At 41.7% G+C, this 17,767-nt stretch overlaps 1 protein-coding gene across 12 annotated transcripts; it reads left to right on the plus strand.

The window, feature by feature from the left end:
- Nucleotides 1–4,147: 4,147 nt before the first annotated feature.
- Nucleotides 4,148–15,798, plus strand: LOC309696067 (uncharacterized protein). 12 transcript variants are annotated; one of them, XR_014273311.1, is made up of 9 exons: nt 4,148–4,436; nt 4,835–6,883; nt 9,038–9,165; nt 10,639–10,718; nt 11,329–11,408; nt 12,469–12,556; nt 13,276–13,433; nt 13,860–13,917; nt 15,348–15,798. XR_014273311.1 is itself a non-coding variant. In XM_082517159.1 (9 exons), exons 4-7 carry the CDS (start codon nt 10,948–10,950, stop codon nt 13,309–13,311), a joined length of 285 nt encoding a protein of 94 aa, XP_082373285.1. In that variant the 5' UTR covers nt 4,148–4,436; nt 4,835–6,883; nt 9,038–9,165; nt 10,639–10,947; the 3' UTR covers nt 13,312–13,433; nt 13,860–13,917; nt 15,348–15,798. The 12 variants fall into 12 exon arrangements, 7 of the variants coding, with proteins under 7 accessions (XP_082373285.1, XP_082373283.1, XP_082373282.1 ...); XR_014273313.1 differs by having other exon boundaries at nt 10,688–10,718; XR_014273314.1 differs by having other exon boundaries at nt 4,835–5,173; nt 6,358–6,883; nt 10,639–11,408.
- Nucleotides 15,799–17,767: the final 1,969 nt, after the last annotated feature.

The following is a 17,767-nucleotide window of genomic DNA, read 5'->3' on the forward strand; positions in this document are numbered from 1 at the left end:
AGTGCAGTCAGAGGGGAGGAGCCAGGGCCAAAGGTGAGGCACATCAAGCACAGAATAATAATAATTTTAATCTGAGGATAAAACGCATGTACTGAGGCTGAAAGAAGCTTCAGTGCCCTCAGAAGACTAAAAACATGACTAAGGTCAACAATGACTCAAATGAGATTAAACAATGCTGCTGTATGCCATGTCCACCAGGAGAGACTGGACAGTATAGATGTAAAACCAATATGCCAGCAGTTTATCTCAGTTAATGAGAGGAGCAGGCATGTGTTTGGCTGCTTCACATAGTGGACATTGAGTTGTTGTGTGGGACACCAGTGGTCCATGTCTGTTGCTGTAACAGTAGTTCATGTTTAGAATGAAAAATCCCAGCTCACTGACTTGATCGGGGCAATAGTGCCTAAAATGTTGCATAATTTTGCAGAGAGATCTTTTACTTTGTGGTAATCTTAGACGAGTAGTTTTATGGACAAAACCCAGCAGGTCATTCAGTGTTCCCTTAGTGCTAATGTGTCAGAGATGTTGGTGTAACTGAAGTGATGTTGTTAAGTCCTTAAAGTCATATTCTTTTATTGTCATGACTGTATTTGAAGCTATTTTTATGTTTGTATGATACTTGATTTATATGGAATATGGCTGAAGTAAACTAAAGCCTAAAATACTTAGTCAGTCATTTGTTTAATAGTAATTTAACATTATATAATTCAAATGTAAAAATATGAATTGTGATTTTAAATGGTTTAAAAGCATGTAGACTAGCATATGTAGGCAAGTATATTTCTCCTTTTATCAAGAAGCAAAGACAAAAAGGGGGGGGGGAGAAACAGGGCAGGGTTCGATGGTTGAATCATCCGTCCCCACCAATGCCAAAACCAAATCTACGCCCTTGTTCTGGCACATTAGCTTTAGCACGCACATGTACATACAGTGACATTTTATACCTTCTCCAGAATACTGTATATACTATGGCCACAAGTTTGCATCATGATTCTTATCCAGAGTCCTCTCCTTATTATTTACTCCTGGTGCTATAAGTAATAAGAATAAGTAATAAATATAAAATATATTTATGATCATTATTATCAGCATTGTTTATTTGTATAGCAATTTAAGAACAAACCAGTGCTGAACAACACAGATCAAAACAACTAGCTAAATTAAAAATACAATAACATTAATAAGAAATGTGTCAGAGTTAAAAGCCAGTGAATAAAAATAGATTTTCAATCTGGACTTAAAGACCTGCACTGATGATGCTTGTCTAATATGGAGGGGAAGGTTATTCCTAAGCATTGGAGCCACAATTGAGAACGTTCTGGCAAGATCTGAGAACTGCTGTTCACAAACGCTGCATGTCCATCTAATCTGACTGAGCTGGAGCTGTTTTACAAAGAAGAATGGGCAAGATTTCAGTCTGTAGATGTGCAAAGCTGGTAGAGACAGACCCTAAAAGACTGGCAGCTGTAATTGCAGCAAAAGCTGGTTCTACAAAGTATTGACTCAGGGGGCTGAATAATTATGCACATCCCACTTTTCAGTTATTTATTTTTATAAAATGTTTGGAATCATGTATGATTTTCGTTCCACTTCTCACGTGTGCACCACTTTGTGTTGGTCTTTCAGGTGGAAGTCCAATAAAATTGATTCATGTTTGTGGCTGTAATGTGACAAAATGTGGAAGAGTTCAAGGGGGCCGAATACTTTTGCAAGCCACTGTAACAGTGCTGTTGCTGTGGTAATTTTATGTGGTTTACCTTGCAAAGACTGATACAGCTGTGGTCTACCCAGCAGTGAGAGATGACGATGTCTGTTATGGACAAACAGAACAAGGAGGCCCAGGTACAACTGCTCTTTATTTTGGGACAAAGCCAAAAACCATTGATGTTTTGCATGAGGAAAGATTTGTTTCATTGATTTGTGAAACATAGGACTCAGATGCAGGACGCTAGAGGTTTAAAAAAAAAGAAGTCAAAAACATCCAAATCTAAAAATTGAATTTAGTCCAAGAAAAGAAAAGTAAAATCCAAAAATCACAAAAGAAATAAAAAATATACACTTGTCACCAGATAGAAGGGAAGGTTATTTATTTATTTTTCCATCAATCCATCCATCCATTTTCTTTCGCTTATCAGGGTCTGGGTCGTGGATGGAACAACCTGGGACCAGTAAGGTGTTCCCAGGAGACACCTCACCCAGGAGACATCCTTGTTAGATGCTTAAACCAAGCATCGACATCACTGAAACCACAGCACCAATCTGTCTCGCGCTCACTTCTACCCTTTCTTATGAACAAGACTTGGGTGAGTAACTCATCCCTGACCTGAAGTGGGCTCTTCACCCTTTTCTGGCTGAGGACCATGGCCAATTCACATATTTGGTGGAGTGAGCTGGAGACCAACATCTTATGAAGCCAACAGAACCACATCATTTGCAAAAAGCAGAGAAAAAATTCTAAAACCACCCAAGTGGAAGCCTTCTGCCACTTGGCAGAAATGGCTAGGAATTCTGTCCATAAAAATAATGAAGAGAACTGGTGAAAAGAACAGCCCTTAGGGAATGAGTCTGTCTTATACAGCCCTAGCTCTTGTATAGCTTGTTGTATAAGGATCGAACGGCCCATAGCAATGAGCCAGACACCTCATACTCCCGAAGCACCTCCCGTAGAACACCCAAAGGGACATGATCAATCAAACGTCTTCTCCAAGTCCACAAAACACATATAGATGTGTCCAAAAGTTGAATCTGTTCACCTGGGCCCTGAATTTTCTCACTTCTCCAGTGAGAACACGACACAAGCTGCTGGATTCTGGACTTCCATGTAACTCCAGAACGTGCAGACACCGGTTAGATTTGACTAAACTGACCAAGATTAACAAAAAGCCATGAGCACTGAGCAGCAGGGCTTTAAGGGGCTCTGCAAAGAGGTCTGACACAGTTTACGTGACACTGTTTTGAATTGTGATTCAAATGTTACTGTTATGTAATGTGAAGATGAATCTCCCTCTGATTCCTCAAAGCGCTGTGATTTCATCATTATTTCTTTTGTACAACAAGATCAGGATTTTACATAAATATGCTGATGACTCTGTGATCATGTGACTTCTTCAGGGTCTGAAATCTGTGATTTTTTACTTTTTAAATTACATGAGTAATTTAAAAAAAGCCAGCAGAAAAAATCAAAATGAACACATGACACAAACAAGACCATAAATATAAGAACCAAGACGTTAAACTGAAGTCTGAAGCTGACAGGGAGCCAAAGCAGAAGCTTTGAAAGATTCATAAAAACATTGCAGCAGCATATTGGACAGAATTAATAGATTTTTTTTTTGTCAAACAAGAAAACTGATAATAGTCAATAATCCAAGGACAGCACATGAAAGCACAGACGAGGATCTTCTGAGACACAACAGCTTCACATTGTTCTCATTTGTTGCTGCTGATAGTTTAGCCTGAGTTTCCTGCCCGTGTGTTTGCTGTCAGTGTTACGAATCCTGAGGCTGTCTGTTCAGTCAGTGAAACACCAAACACAGATCAAGCTTCTTCCATAAGCCACACAGAGGAAACACTGAAGCAAACACAGACATGGAGGCACAGAAACACCAAGAAAACCAAAGGATCACCACAGAGAGAAGAACATAACAGAATCAAAGTGAAACTACAAACATTCAGAATAACAATGAGTCCAAAGTGCGAAGAGGTCTGATGTTCCAACAGTGTTCAGGCTGAGAATTATTAACTGCGATGCTCCAGTTTGAGCTAATGGTGGCAGTGCTGTCTCACTGTTATACAGGAGATAACAAGTGAGAGCATCACGAAAACACAGATATTTTATTACGTCTTTGTGACGTCATGACAACGTCAGCCTGATGTCTGGTTGGTTTTTCAGTTTTTTAGTTGGTGTCATCAGGTTTGTTCTACACGGTGGATGCTGTATCTTATAACACTGCCATGATGTTTACTGTGAGTCTGGAGGTTTGGTTATAGTGAACCTGCCTCCTGATGTTTATCACATATCCACAGCAGAAGCTTCATCACAGATCAGACACAAATAACGCCACGATGTTTGGTTACACTGAGCAGGCAGCTGTTACACTGTGACTGTCACCAGGTTACGTGGGCCTATTGCTTAATCAAACCGAGGGCGAGGTCTCCGAGGTTCTTGAATGCACCACAAACCGCAGAGTCGAGTGAGCCGCTGAAAGTCAGATCTGTTCTTCAAAGCAGACTTTCTGCTTTATTTCAAGCTTAAATGTAATCTGATGTAGTCAGTATTTAAAGTCAGGCTCTGTTATTGACTGAAAACTCCGACAGACTCAGACATTTAGAACAAACTAAGAGTCGGATCAGCACAAATACTGACACAGAGATGGCTGCTGGCACTGCGCTGCTCTGCTGCACTTTGCTGTTTGTCCTTGTCTTCGTCTCTGCAGGTGAGATTGAACTAAACTGAGGTTCTCTCTGAGATAACAAGAAGTACAGGAGGATTATTTTCATCTGGATTCAGTTTGTCTGTGTGTGAAGGAGACACGAGGCTGGGTGGACACTTGCTTTCTCTCACACATTATGTTCGCTTATTATCAGCACATGTTGTTGTTCTGTGGAAGCTAACATCTTGTAGTTTCTGACACTTTGCATGTTTAGCATGAGGCTAAAATTCCCCCTCAGTGGGTCACTGGTGACCTGCTGGATGTTCAGAGGTTCATTAAATCCAACATGACTAAAAACTCAAATGTCAAAGGAAATAAACAAAATATTTAAAGTCAATCATTCTGATCATAATTGTACTTTGACCTTTAACCTCTCTGCTCTGTGTTGTTTCCTCTTTCAGACCAGAAAAACATCACAGCTGAGTCTGGACAGAAGGTCACTCTGACATGTCGAGCTCTAAATAATAATCCCATCAGTGTTGTAAAATGGAGCAGAGCTGACCTGAGAGATGAATATGTGCTTTTGTACAAGGATGAGCGATTTTAAACAGATGACCAGCATCCATCTTTTAAGAACCGGGTGGATCTGCAGGACAAAGAGATGAAGGATGGAGACGTGTCCTTGATTGTGAAGTATGTGACAATTAATGATGCTGGAACATACGAATGTCATGTCTACATGGGAAGAGACTCATGGGAGCTCATCAGCATCATCTACCTGACTGTTGTTGTTCCTCCAGGTGAGTGAGTAGAGTTGAGTGTGTGTGTGATCAGAGGTGAAGCTGCTTCCTGGTTGTTGATGTTTGTTTGTTGTATGGATGAGCTGGTGGATGTCAGAGGTAGACAGATGTTTCTCCAGCTGTTGTCTTTGTGGCTGGTAGTCTAGAGTTGTAGAGCAGCATTGTTTGGTTAGAGCAGAAACAAAGACATTTATGAATCAGTCTCTTCTTCTCTTGCTCTCTAACTCGTCTGTAAACATGTGTGGGGAAACTCAATGATAAAGCCTACAGCTGGAGGGGGAGGGGAGGGGTGGAGCTGGTGGTTGTGAGTCTGTGAAAGTAAATGGTAAATGGTAAATGGCCTGCATTTGTATAGCGCTTTTCTAGTCCATAGGACCCCAAAGCGCTTTACACTACATTCAGTCATCCACCCATTCACACACACATTCAGTGAATCCTGCCAGTGCCATAGCTGGTGAAAACGTACTTAGTGCAGACACAAAACGTCCATCAGCTTCAAAGTGTGTCAGAAAAATGTCCACATGGTGACTGATGGATGAGAGAGGTCCCATTGTTGTTGTTGTGCACAAATCATTGAACAACACAAACACTTAGAGCTGCTTTCAGTGCTGCCTGTTTTGTTACTGCACACATTTCTGATGGTCCTACAGTCCAACGTAGCAAACGTCTCCCTGAAGCCTCTTCTTAGAGACCAAAGGTTGGATCAGAGCGAGCAGCTGAAAGGACACATCTATGAATGCAGTCAGACACTTTCTCACAACCTCACACTTCATCTGATCACATTTACACTCAGGCTTAAACTCATGCTTTCTGTTAGTCACTGAAAATAGAAACAGACTCACACTGGTTCTCAAAAGAAATCAATATTAAAATTAATATATAATCAGATCGTCATTTGCAACAATATGGATACCATCATGTCATGTTTGGCTCCTACAGCTGAGACAGTGTGTGTGAATGGGTGGATGACTGGATATGTAAAGCGCTTTGGGGTCCTTAGGGACTAGTAAAGCGCTATATAAATACAGGCCATTTACCATTACACAACTTCACAGACACACAGCCCCTCCCCTCACTAACAGCTGGATCACTGTCACAGGTGACACACTCACCTGTCTGTGTTTCCGCAGGTTTCAACATTCACAATGTGACGACAACTTAATGACTGTTTTGCTTTATTTTAGACAAACACACCATTGTTCTTCTCTCTGTGCTGTTGCCCATTGGATCAGTCTATGTTGTGGTTCTACTGGTGTTACTGGTTCTGCTGGTGTTACTGGTTCTGCTGGTGAGACGATGTGTTCACAGGAAACTTGAAGGTTTTTACATATTCAGTCTTATTCATTGTGGTATTTTGTTTCCATTCTGTGGCCCCTCCCTGAGCCTGGTTCTGCCGGAGGTTTCTTCCTGTTAAAAGGGAGTTTTTCCTTCCCACTGTCGCCAAAGTGCTTGCTCATAGGGGGTCATATGATTGTCGGGTTTTTCTCTGTATCTATGAAGCGCCTTGAGGCGACTTTTGTTGTGATTTGGCGCTATATAAATAAAATTGAATTGAATTGAATTGGTCATAATTTGGTCCATTTAGATTCCTAAATCATAAAAGTGTTTACTTTAACTCATTTCAGCAGATGGAGATGACATCACCAGTGTCATCACATACAATGTTGTGAAATCATCAACAACCTCCAGTCAAACACATCAGAAATAGAGGTTTGTGTGTTTTCCTTTTCCCTATTACCTGCAATGCTCCAGTTTGACCTCATGGTGGCAGTGCTGTCTCACTGTTGTAATGGCTACACTCAGACTACAGGAGAGAACAAGAGGCTGTACTAAAACATGTTTTATCATGTATTTGCGACATCATGCTGATGTCAGCCTGATGACATCATCAGGTTTTATAGATCACGTGCTGATGTCAGCAGTGTTAATATGTAAATCTAGTGCAGTATATTCATCTTTGTGTCAGTGTGAAGTCACATAATGTTGCACTGAAAAAATAATATTTTGAAAAGCTCAAACAAAGAGTGTTCATGTCCTCCAATGACTAATATATTGTTTTAATGTTTGGAGATGGAAACGAAAGCTTTGTCCTCATTCGTGTGACCCTGACCTTTGACCTTTGTATTTATTATATTTACTCACATGATTGGAGCAGAACTGGAAATCTTTGGCTTCTATAACCTGTAAAACTTCAGATTTTAAGATGTTTTCATGCAGTGTGTGATTTTGTGACACTTTATAGCGTCATTGTGACGTCGTATTGAAAAAATAAACTGTGTGTTGTTCAGCTCTCTTTGTATCCTTTCATATCAGATATTAAACTCCACATGGTTTCTTTACATTAATTTTGAAAGTCAACTTTGACCTTTGGCCCTAACAACAAAGGTCTACACTGCTAACACACAGAGAGACAACATGACAGTGGTTGTGTGTTTGTTGTCACAGCAGCAGCAGCCATCAGTGACACCAGCACACAAAAGCAACACAACAGCAGGTTCAAACACTCAAAGAGCTGCGTTACATTTGAATGTGTGACTGGTTGCTGAGCTGTTTGATGTTATGTGTCAGAGTTCAGCTTCACATGTTTGAAATAATAACACATTTCTGGGAGCAATAATGACAGAATAAGGAGCAGGACAGACGATGACAACCTTCTTCTGTTGGACATGTGCACATCAGTTATATGCATTGATCCAGTGCTGCTTCACAAGTACACACACACAACAGGAAGCGGTTACTGCTTACAGATGAAGGTTATGTGGAGTTAACATCTGATTTACTGTTGACTGGTTTCATCTGTGAAAACAAATGAACAAACTTTTTTTGGCTCTCGGAGGAGGCGGACGCACTTTTTCTCCTCTCCCTTATCTTCCCTGCTTATATCCTTGTCTAGTCTCGTGTTTTTTTGTATTACTTTCCCTGGAACACTCTCTCAGTCTGTTTCAAAGAACAGCTGTCAAATTCTCATGAGTTGTTGCAAAAGAAAAATTCTCATGAGTTGTTGCAAAAGAAAAATTCTCATGAGTTGTTGCAAAAGAAAAATTACTATCATAATCTGGCTACCCCTTCGGCGCCAGCCGTGGGCTAGAGGGTGGAGCTGAACAAAAACACCCTGATAACAACTGTGTTGAGTCTGTTCCTTCCCATTCCTTGCAAGGCCACCTGGGTTGGAAGGAAGACTGTTTACTTAGCCTGGCAGGGCGAAGGACACTGTCTCAGCTGAACTATGGACACGCATACACATACATATACTGATACTGATAAGCACTCACTGACGCATCACCCTCCCTACCCCGGATCCAACGCCACCTCCAACGCTTACCTCCCCTCTGATGTGGCCATCGGGTCAGCTGGAGGCGCAGTCGAAAGATTACAGCGGTCCCAGATCAGCTGTACACACTGGAACTCTTTCCCATGTTGCTGTCTGTGTTTATTGTGCTATGGTGTGTTGATATCTGTGCATTCCTGTATTACCCTTTTGTGTTACACATTTCGACGTTTTTTTCCTCGCTACCTAGCCTGATCTGTCTCCCCAATGTGATGTTTGTGTATTGTATGTACGGTCGGCAAGGTCTGTCATCTCGGTTGTGGGCAAGACCTGCAACTGACAAATAAAGGCTATCTCATCTCATCATCAAATCAAGTGAAATGAATTGAAGAAAAGCTGTCAGACTTTATCTGACACAATATAAAGAAAAAAAATCACCTCCATCACAAAGAGGAAGTGTACTCAGTTACTCTCCTGTACTCTCATTACAGTCATGTGATTTCCAGGAAGTGCTGCAGCGCTGCATGCTCTCTCCCTGCAGACTATTTTCTGCTGCTCGTCTTTCATCAGTTTTATTTCTGCTTTGTTATGTTAAGATTTATGAGCGAGCAGAGTGAGGAATGGGGTTTTGACACACCAGCGTTCCCCATTCTGGGGCTGGAGGCTGGGAGAAGGACTCCAGCCATCTGGTTGAGTTCACTCCTGGTGGCTGCTTGGCTGCCCGGTGAGCACTTATTATTATTTATTATTTACTGTTATTTATGCATATGTTGGTAGTTGCTGTGGTTTGCCTACTGTGTTATTTTTTTTCTCTTGCCTTCTCCTTCTGTTAACTTTCTCCCTTATGTTACCACCCGGCTCAAAAGCTGCAACATAAATAAGGAGACGAACACCAGAATTTCAGTGAAAAGAGGTTTTATCTTAAAATGCAAAGCAAGTTGGCTAAAACAGCTGGTATCACCCAGCAATGTTCCCTCTAAGCTGCGCACTGTTGGCACGGTCTCTGCGCACAGAAAATCTGCGTTGCGCACAAAAAAAAATCTAACCTGAATTGAAATTAAAATTAAAACTTTAACAATTCTGTTTTGCAGTGTTAGTCAGTGAGTGACTGGCTGCTCCTGCATGGGATTAGAACGATGCCACCTTATCCCATAGTCCAGCCATTAATGTGATTCACATTCGTATATACGCAGCCAATCAACGTTGTTGACAGGCTATGACAGCGTCTTTATGTGTTTTAGCGAGCAAAGCGGCGTGACTGATGTGGAGTGAAGCCACGTTAATGACAACGTGTACAACAATTGGAGATGTGAGCAGGACAGACGAACAATTGACGAAGTGTTATACTGTAATGGTCGACTTGGGAACCTAAATCTGTTTGGCATCTTTTGGCCTTCAGACAACAATTTAGATTCTTACACTGCTGAACAGGGAAAAATATGCAGATTTATGAAATGTGTCCATAAAATCAAATCAAATCAAAATTTATTTATATAGCACATATTAAAACAACAGTGTTGACCATAGTGCTTCACAGTCAGTAAAAGCATGAGACAGTTAAAACAAACAATAAAAGAGGACAACAAACAATAGGTAACAACACAACAAGCTAGACCAGCCAACTAGACAGAATCAAAAGCCAAAGTAAAAAAATAAGTTTTAAGACGTGATTTAAAAGACTGGATAGACTCAGCAGTACGAATATGAACAGGGAGGTTATTCCAGAGTCTAGGTGCCACGGATGCAAAGGCCCGGTCACCTCTCGACTTCATTCGAGTCCTAGGTTGTGCTAGGAGCCTGTGATTGGACGATCTAAGTGCTGTGTTGGGATTGTATGAATGGAGTAGTTCAGAAAGATAGCTGGGCGCTAAATTATTCAGAATATTAAAAAGCTGAAAATGTGTTTCACACACACCTCATAGACATCTGTGAGCAGATCTCATAGTCTGTGAGTTTGTTGTTTGGAATCTGTTTATTGCTGCGCCACATTTAGGGTCATATTAACTTTTCTGATAATAATCTGAGAGAAAGTGCTGAACTCCTCTAAGCTGTTACAGGAACAGATGTTGGCAGATGTGTCAGTGACAGAGTTACAGTTAGAGAGGTCAGTGAGCAGGATTTCTATCAGGATTCATGTCAGAGTTATTATAATGATGTCTGTTGGTTCACACTCACGGCTGCTTTGGACTGATTCCAGCTCAAAGAGCATCAACATGTTTTCATTTTTCCATCATGATGAGGAGCAGAAACTCTGAGGATTCTCCTGAACTGACTACAGTAAGTCATCCCACAGATTCTGCTTTATATTCTACATATTATTCAGTAAATTATAGATTATTACTGATAATCAGACACTTCTGTAGTTCATCTGTAGTTAAGTAGAAATGAAGTCAAAGTGAAAAGGACTCTGAAAAGTAGTCAGAGGTTAAAGTGGGTGTGGCCAACACGTTCTCACTCCCAACTCGTCAAACGTGTGACGCATGGTCAGGCTCCCTCTGCTTCACTTATGGACGCGCAGGTTACCCCTCTCGCGTCGGGAATTGACGTGAAGGGTCCTCCGATTGAAGAGATTGCCGCGGAAGTGCCTGCTGTCGGTATATTTAGACATTTACCAAATCACATTGTAGTGACGTATACAGAACACAATAAATTATATAATGTAAACAACTACCTGAAAAACAGGTAGAACGATACTTTTGTATGGTTTATTGCATTTACGGAGGGAGTGATGTATGCTGGGTAATGGCACAGCTAGCTACTGGGTGACTTTATTCACCCGCTTCGGCTGTTATCAGTCCATACAATGGGCGTTATTAGCACAAATCAGTCCCATAGATATGGGTCATCTCCTGCTAGATTGTTCAGAAGGTTGTTCTCATCCATCCAGATGGAGGATCACTAACAGGAGCGTGGGAAGACTCCAGAATCCACTCTGGCTGGAATCCGGTGGATATGCAGTGTGTACAGGTAAGACCGTTTAAACGGACAGCATTTATAGAATGACTATTAAAAGTCAGCGAGTGTCAGTAATGTTAATGTGGTTATGTTAGTAATACACAGAGTGCTAATATAACAGCTTTAAGATGCATTTGTAGATATTATTACGTGTTTTACCGTCTTTATGGTGCTAGCTTAAAGTTACGGTGTAAACGTTAGCTTATATTGGAGTAAAGCTGTTGCTGGTTAAACGATGCTAGCACAGAAATATTAGCTTCTGTCATGACTGATGAAGTTACTAGTTAATAAAGTTTCCAGTAAAGTGTTTAATCGCAGCCACAGACTGACAGCAAATATCTCGATTAGCTTCAGTGCATCTGTAATAAATATGTGCAAGTTTCAGTGCTTCGTTTAAACTGTATGATACTTATACTGACCCAGGGTCAGTGTAAAATACAATCCCAGCTGTGTGAACAAAGCCTGGCTCCTTTAATCCTGCATGACAAACCTCAGGATGCAGGTTATTATTACTCTTTCCTGCTGGCACACCTGTCACACCTGAGAGTCAGCTAGAAACTTACAGTGACGTGGACATCATGCAAAGACTGCCAGACTCTGTAATACTGCAAATGATCAGTGACTCAGGTTAACACTAAACTTTAAACGGTACCTCTGTGTCTCTGTGTGCTGAACATTTAGGATTGAGTCAGGCTGCATTGACTGTGGGACTTTAATGTGTTAAAAGCAGGTTGAAGACGGCTCAGAAACATTTGAAGATTAAAATTTAGCATTATGGCTGCTGGTGGTTTGTAAAGCCTCTACTCAGCTGTATTTTTGTTACTAATTTATGTTTGTTGTTGTTTAACACAGATTTCAGAAGAGCAAATATTCTTAATAGTTTAACTAGATTTCATTTGTCAGTGTGGGACTGCTGAGTCACCTGAAGAACTCATTTCATTCATTCATATACAGAAATGTTTCACAGGAACTGATTTCTCCCAAAGGGTGAACTAGTGTGTTTCCATAGATTACCTCTGTATGAATGTACTTCTTAAATGAAGGCAAGTGTTTGTCCTTTTTTGTTCCTCAGGTACAGTACGTGATATCAAGGGCAGGCGGTCAACACTGGGGACAAGAAGCAGACGTACTTCCAAGAGGGAGCTACAGTGAGGTCAGAGGTCAGAATCTGAAACAGCTCAGGTTTATATTTTAGAGGTTATAAAAAATCAAAATGTATTTATAAAGAAATCTTTAAATAATAGTCATAATTATGATTATTATAAGAAATATCAAACATTTAAGTGGATTTTCTGTTACACATATTGTATTAGCCCTGCAATAAACTGGCAGCCTGTCTTTGTCCTGTATCAGCTGGGATAGGCTTCATCCTCCCGCGACCCTGAACTGGATACATTGTATTCCAATTATGTAATCTGATCATTTACAAACTCAAGCTATCTAATCAAAATGTAAGTAATAATTATAAAATGCAGAAATAAGTGTGACATAAATGTAAATGTGTGAGCTGACATAGAGGACAGCTACATGTAGTCTGAAAAACCTTTGTTGTCAAGTTTGCAGGTATATCAGCACGAGACATTCTTACATAGAAGAGACATTAAAGTCTCTAACTCAGCGAAGCATTATTGGTCCCGTCTGTTTGGATAAATATAGTAAGTTGATGTTTGTCCATTTATTGACACATTTTCTTAAGTGCTTATCCAGTTCAGGATCACAGTGGAGCTGCAGCTGGATATGTTCATTAAATAAACCTTACAACAGTTAACAATAAACCTGCATCCATGTACGTTGTTGTCCACAGGATGAGAAAATCAAACTGGAAGACTGTGGAACATGTTAATAAATGTTTGTGTGTTTATGCCTGTGTCTTTCACAGGAGGCGCTGGAAGGTTTCCCTAATAGTTCCTGGTGAATCAAAGCAGAACCATAAAGGTTGCTGGACTGCATGATGGCCTTACCCCTGAGCAGTCATCCTGTTAAAGGATGAACCAGTTAGAAGCTGTTTTCAAAGTAGCTGAGCAGATTTCATCTCAAGTAAGCGATTAACTGTTTGTTCATCTGTTCTGTCACTTAAAGAGCATTTAAGGACATGTTTCGAGTGTCCAGTTGAATTAATTCTACTGGCTCTCATGGTCATTTGTTATTATAGACATATTTTTCATCTTCATCCAGCTATTTAGTAAATTCTATCTATTTAGTAATATCCGTCAGCTATAAAATGTAATATAAATATAAAAATATCTAAATATCTCCTGTCCTTTATGTTTTAATGATGTAAGTCTGTTATCGTGTTACATTAGCATTCCTCACATATCAATGAGATGCTGTACAGTACAATCCTACTGACACAGCAGAGGGATAACGACGGCTATTCAACATCGTTACACGACACATTCGAGCTGCATGACGCAGACAAAGTGACTCAATCATCTTTTTTGTGGTTTATTGTCTTCAAACCAGCAGACAAAGCCGATGGCAGAAGATGTCGGAGAAGAACTTCAGGCCGTGTACTGAAAAGGTATTTTTTTCTTGTTATCAAAAGACATTTGGAGTGGCAGCTTCTACAACTGGTTGTGCTGAAGTAAAGCTTACAGTCTAAGAAGTCACAGTGTTGATATTCAGCACAAAGAGAAAAGCTCACTTGTTTGAATTTATTTACAATCATAGTTTTATAAATTCTGACTGTAAACAGCTTTTACAGCTTTGATATTGTTTGACACTCGATATCAGGTTTAATTTAAAGGTTTCTGTGTCACAATGAGCCATTTACACTGACCAGTGTCAGTTTAACTGTAACACATTCATTATTTAGATTCAACAAAGAAATAACTGAATGTAAAAAATGGCAGCCCTCAGGCAGGTTTATAGAGATATATGCATGCATTATGAAATTTATGTCCAACCATCCATCCATCCATCCATCCATCTTCATCCGCTTTATCCGGGGCCGGGTCGCGGGGGCAGCAGCCTAAGCAAAGAGGCCCAGACCTCCCTCTCCCCAGCCACCTCCTCCAGCTTATCCGGGGGAATACCAAGGCGTTCCCAGGCCAGCCGAGAGATATAATCTCTCCAGCGTGTCCTGGGTCTGCCCCGGGGCCTCCTCCCGGTGGGACATGCCTGGAACACCTCACCCAGGAGGCGCCCAGGGGGCATCCTTGTCAGATGCCCGAACCACCTCAGCTGGCTCCTTTCGATGTGGAGCAGCAGCTGCTCTACTCTGAGCCCCTCCCGGATGGCCGAACTTCTCACCCTATCTCTAAGGGAGAGGCCAGCCACCCTTCGGAGGAAGCTCATTTCTGCCGCTTGTATCCGCGATCTGCGTGCCGGGTGGCGGCCAGGAGCGGAGGCCCTGGCGGACTGACCCCCGGCTGCCAAGACTGAAATTTATGTATCCCAGATAATTGTTATTCATCTAGTCATGGCAGACCTACCTCTTCCTCCCAAGTTAACTGCAATCCAAAAGAACTAGTGGGGCTATTTACACACTCACAGCCAGTGTGGGGTAAAAAGAGCCACCAAAAAGCTGTCAGCCACAGATGTGCTATAAGAGTTAGAAACTCTACTTATGGAGAAACTTTCTAAGTCTAACAGAGGACAGGTACTCCTGCCCAAATAACATGATATAACCCCACATACAGCCCAGCCATAAAGTGAACCAAGTCATTTAGTTAAAGACAGCATGGGACCAAATGCATGTAACCAGCCTGCACCAACCTGACATTTCTTCCTCCTGAATTAAATGAATGAATGGATGAAAGTTAAATGACTACAAACCTAAAGCCACTAGTTCCCACACTGGAGCTCCCTGACACTGTGTGTTAACCGTATTTAGCTTGTATCAACAGTTGTAACAGGCTAAGCCACCTGAGACACTGCATTGAATTTGTTCCTGTCTTATTGATTTCAGCTGACTGGTTTCAGCTCAGATGTTCTTCTTTTTCCTTTCAGTAGATCAAAGCAGCTCATGCTCCTTCTGCTTCCAATTTAGAAGAAGAAGAAGAAGAAGAAAAAGAAGGTGAAGGCTTCAGCGAAGTGGCGTTCATGGTCTCAGTGAACAGTCACGGTCACACACTGCATGTGGTTTTAAAAGCAACATGTCTGTTCAGTACAACGATGTGTAATATTAGTGCAGCTACGGTTTGTTTTTGAACATCAGTTCTGTTTTCTACTTTGATCACTTAGTCCAAAAAAGTGTTGTTTTCAGATTCTTTCTTTTACATCTATAAACCACCTGTTCATTTTTTTATTACAATTAGTTTCACATAAATGTTAGTGTTTCCTTTATGATCTTTTGATGCTTACACTACACTGTACACATTAGAGACATTTCTGTTACCTGTTTCTGTTGACTCAGAGTTGTGAAATGTTCTTTTATTTGATGCACAATATGAAGCTTATAATTTTCTTACAAATAAAATTCTAATGACAAACATGAACAGCTGTGGTTATTTCTGAGACATGAGTTTTTGAATGTGTTCATATTTAGACAGTGTGCATCTGTCTGCTGAAACTGTGATGGTGAACCTGAGGTGATGGTCAACAGAAGGCAAATATATATCAATATAAAACAATATTGAAGTAATGTCTTTACCCTCTGCAGCGTGTGGACGCAATCACCTTATTCACTGTAGTAAACGTGCACCGCTAGCTCACGTGACTGACTGTCTCCATGGTTACATCGTATATTATTAGCTATGTAAACAGCTTCCAAAGATGCCGCCATAGCTCTCTGCAGCTGTAACACTTTCACACTTTGCAAATCATTTCACATTTTTGATAGTTATGAAGACAGAATATGTTTCTTTTTTTTTTTTTTTTTTTCTAAATGACATCAGAAACAGCAGTATGTGACATTACGTGATGGCAGAGCTTCAGTTCATCCTTTGTCATTTTTTTTTTTTTTTTTTTTTAAATAAATAGGACAGGGGGAATGAATGAGAGAAAGAGGGGGAGAGAAAGAAAGAAAACCAAAGGGGAGAAGAGACGGTGAGAAGGGGGGGGAAGAGAGAGAAAAAAAAAAAAGAACTCCTGGGTCACCTGTATGGAGAAAAAAAAAAACCAAACAAAAAAAACAAACAGAGGAGACAGCAAACAACAAAGAGCAACATAATAATAGAGAAAACAAAGCACCATCCCAATAAACTAGCTAGTCATAGATATCAATATTTACTAAATAATAAACGATATTGTGCAGCACGCAAGATAGACAGCGCACAGTGTGCTTTGAGGTAGCAGCCAAGAAAGCTTTAGTCCGCGTCTGTGAATACCCATGTGTGCATACCTGTGTGGATCAGCATGCTTGCATTCCAAAGGTTTCTCCATGTAATGATCTGCTAGGGAGTGTGGGGGGGCCACAGCCCCGTCCTCCAGGGTGTGAAGCGGGTATGGAGGAGATCAAAACTCCAGACATCCAGAGGCCCCCAGAACACAAGAGACCATGGAAGACCAACAGAGGGGCAGCCGCGCCACTGTTCCAGTAAGAGCTGAGGAGAGTCCCAGATGAGGGCTCGCCCAGCAGCCGCGGAGCAGAAGTCAGGGGGAGTTGCAGTGACGCGCCCGTGAGCTCCGCCGGCCCCCAGCTGTGCCTGAGTGACCGAGCCCCAGGCCGAGAGGCCGGGGGCACCCCACCTCCAAAGGGGCCCGAGCGAGCCCCAGGCCCCAGGCCCCGACAAGCGGCCGCCAAGGAGTGAGCCGGTGTGTACCCGGACGCCCACCCCCAGACACAAAGAACCACCAACACACCGACACCTGAGGGAGTCCGCCACCGGCAGGGGAAGTGGTGGTGGGTGGAGATAGGCCTCCAAACCTTGGAGGGCCTGAGGTGTCTCCAGAGAGGTGGCGTCTGATACCCAACCTGACATATAGACACAGACATACTGTCACGGCTGCCGAGGCGAGCCGTGTGGATATAGAAGGAGGACCCAAGATGCAGGCAGTGGATGAGATACCGGTGGTTTTATTTACAGAGGTGTAGTGGCAAACAAACAGTGGGGCATAACAAACAACTAAAGACACCTAAACTGGGAGAACTAAAATAACAGACCTGGGAGCATATGACAACGGATGATGAATAGCAGAGAGACGCAGACGAGGAACAGGACACCGTGGAACACAGGGTAACAGACTGACACAGAGTTACACAGACTGACACGGAGGAACACAGACGAACCGGCAACAGGCAGGAGAACACACAGGGCTTAAATACACACACCAGTAATCAGGGGATGAGAGACAGGAGGGCAACACAGCTGGGAGGAATCTGGGCTGACGGGACAGGGGAAACGTAATCTGATCACACTCACATACGACGCGGACCTTCACAATAAAACAGGAAACTCAGATACATGGAACCAGACAAGACATTGAAC

The sequence above is a fragment of the Aulonocara stuartgranti genome (assembly GCF_965226115.1).
Source record: "Aulonocara stuartgranti genome assembly, chromosome: 3".
Taxonomy (NCBI): domain Eukaryota; kingdom Metazoa; phylum Chordata; class Actinopteri; order Cichliformes; family Cichlidae; genus Aulonocara; species Aulonocara stuartgranti.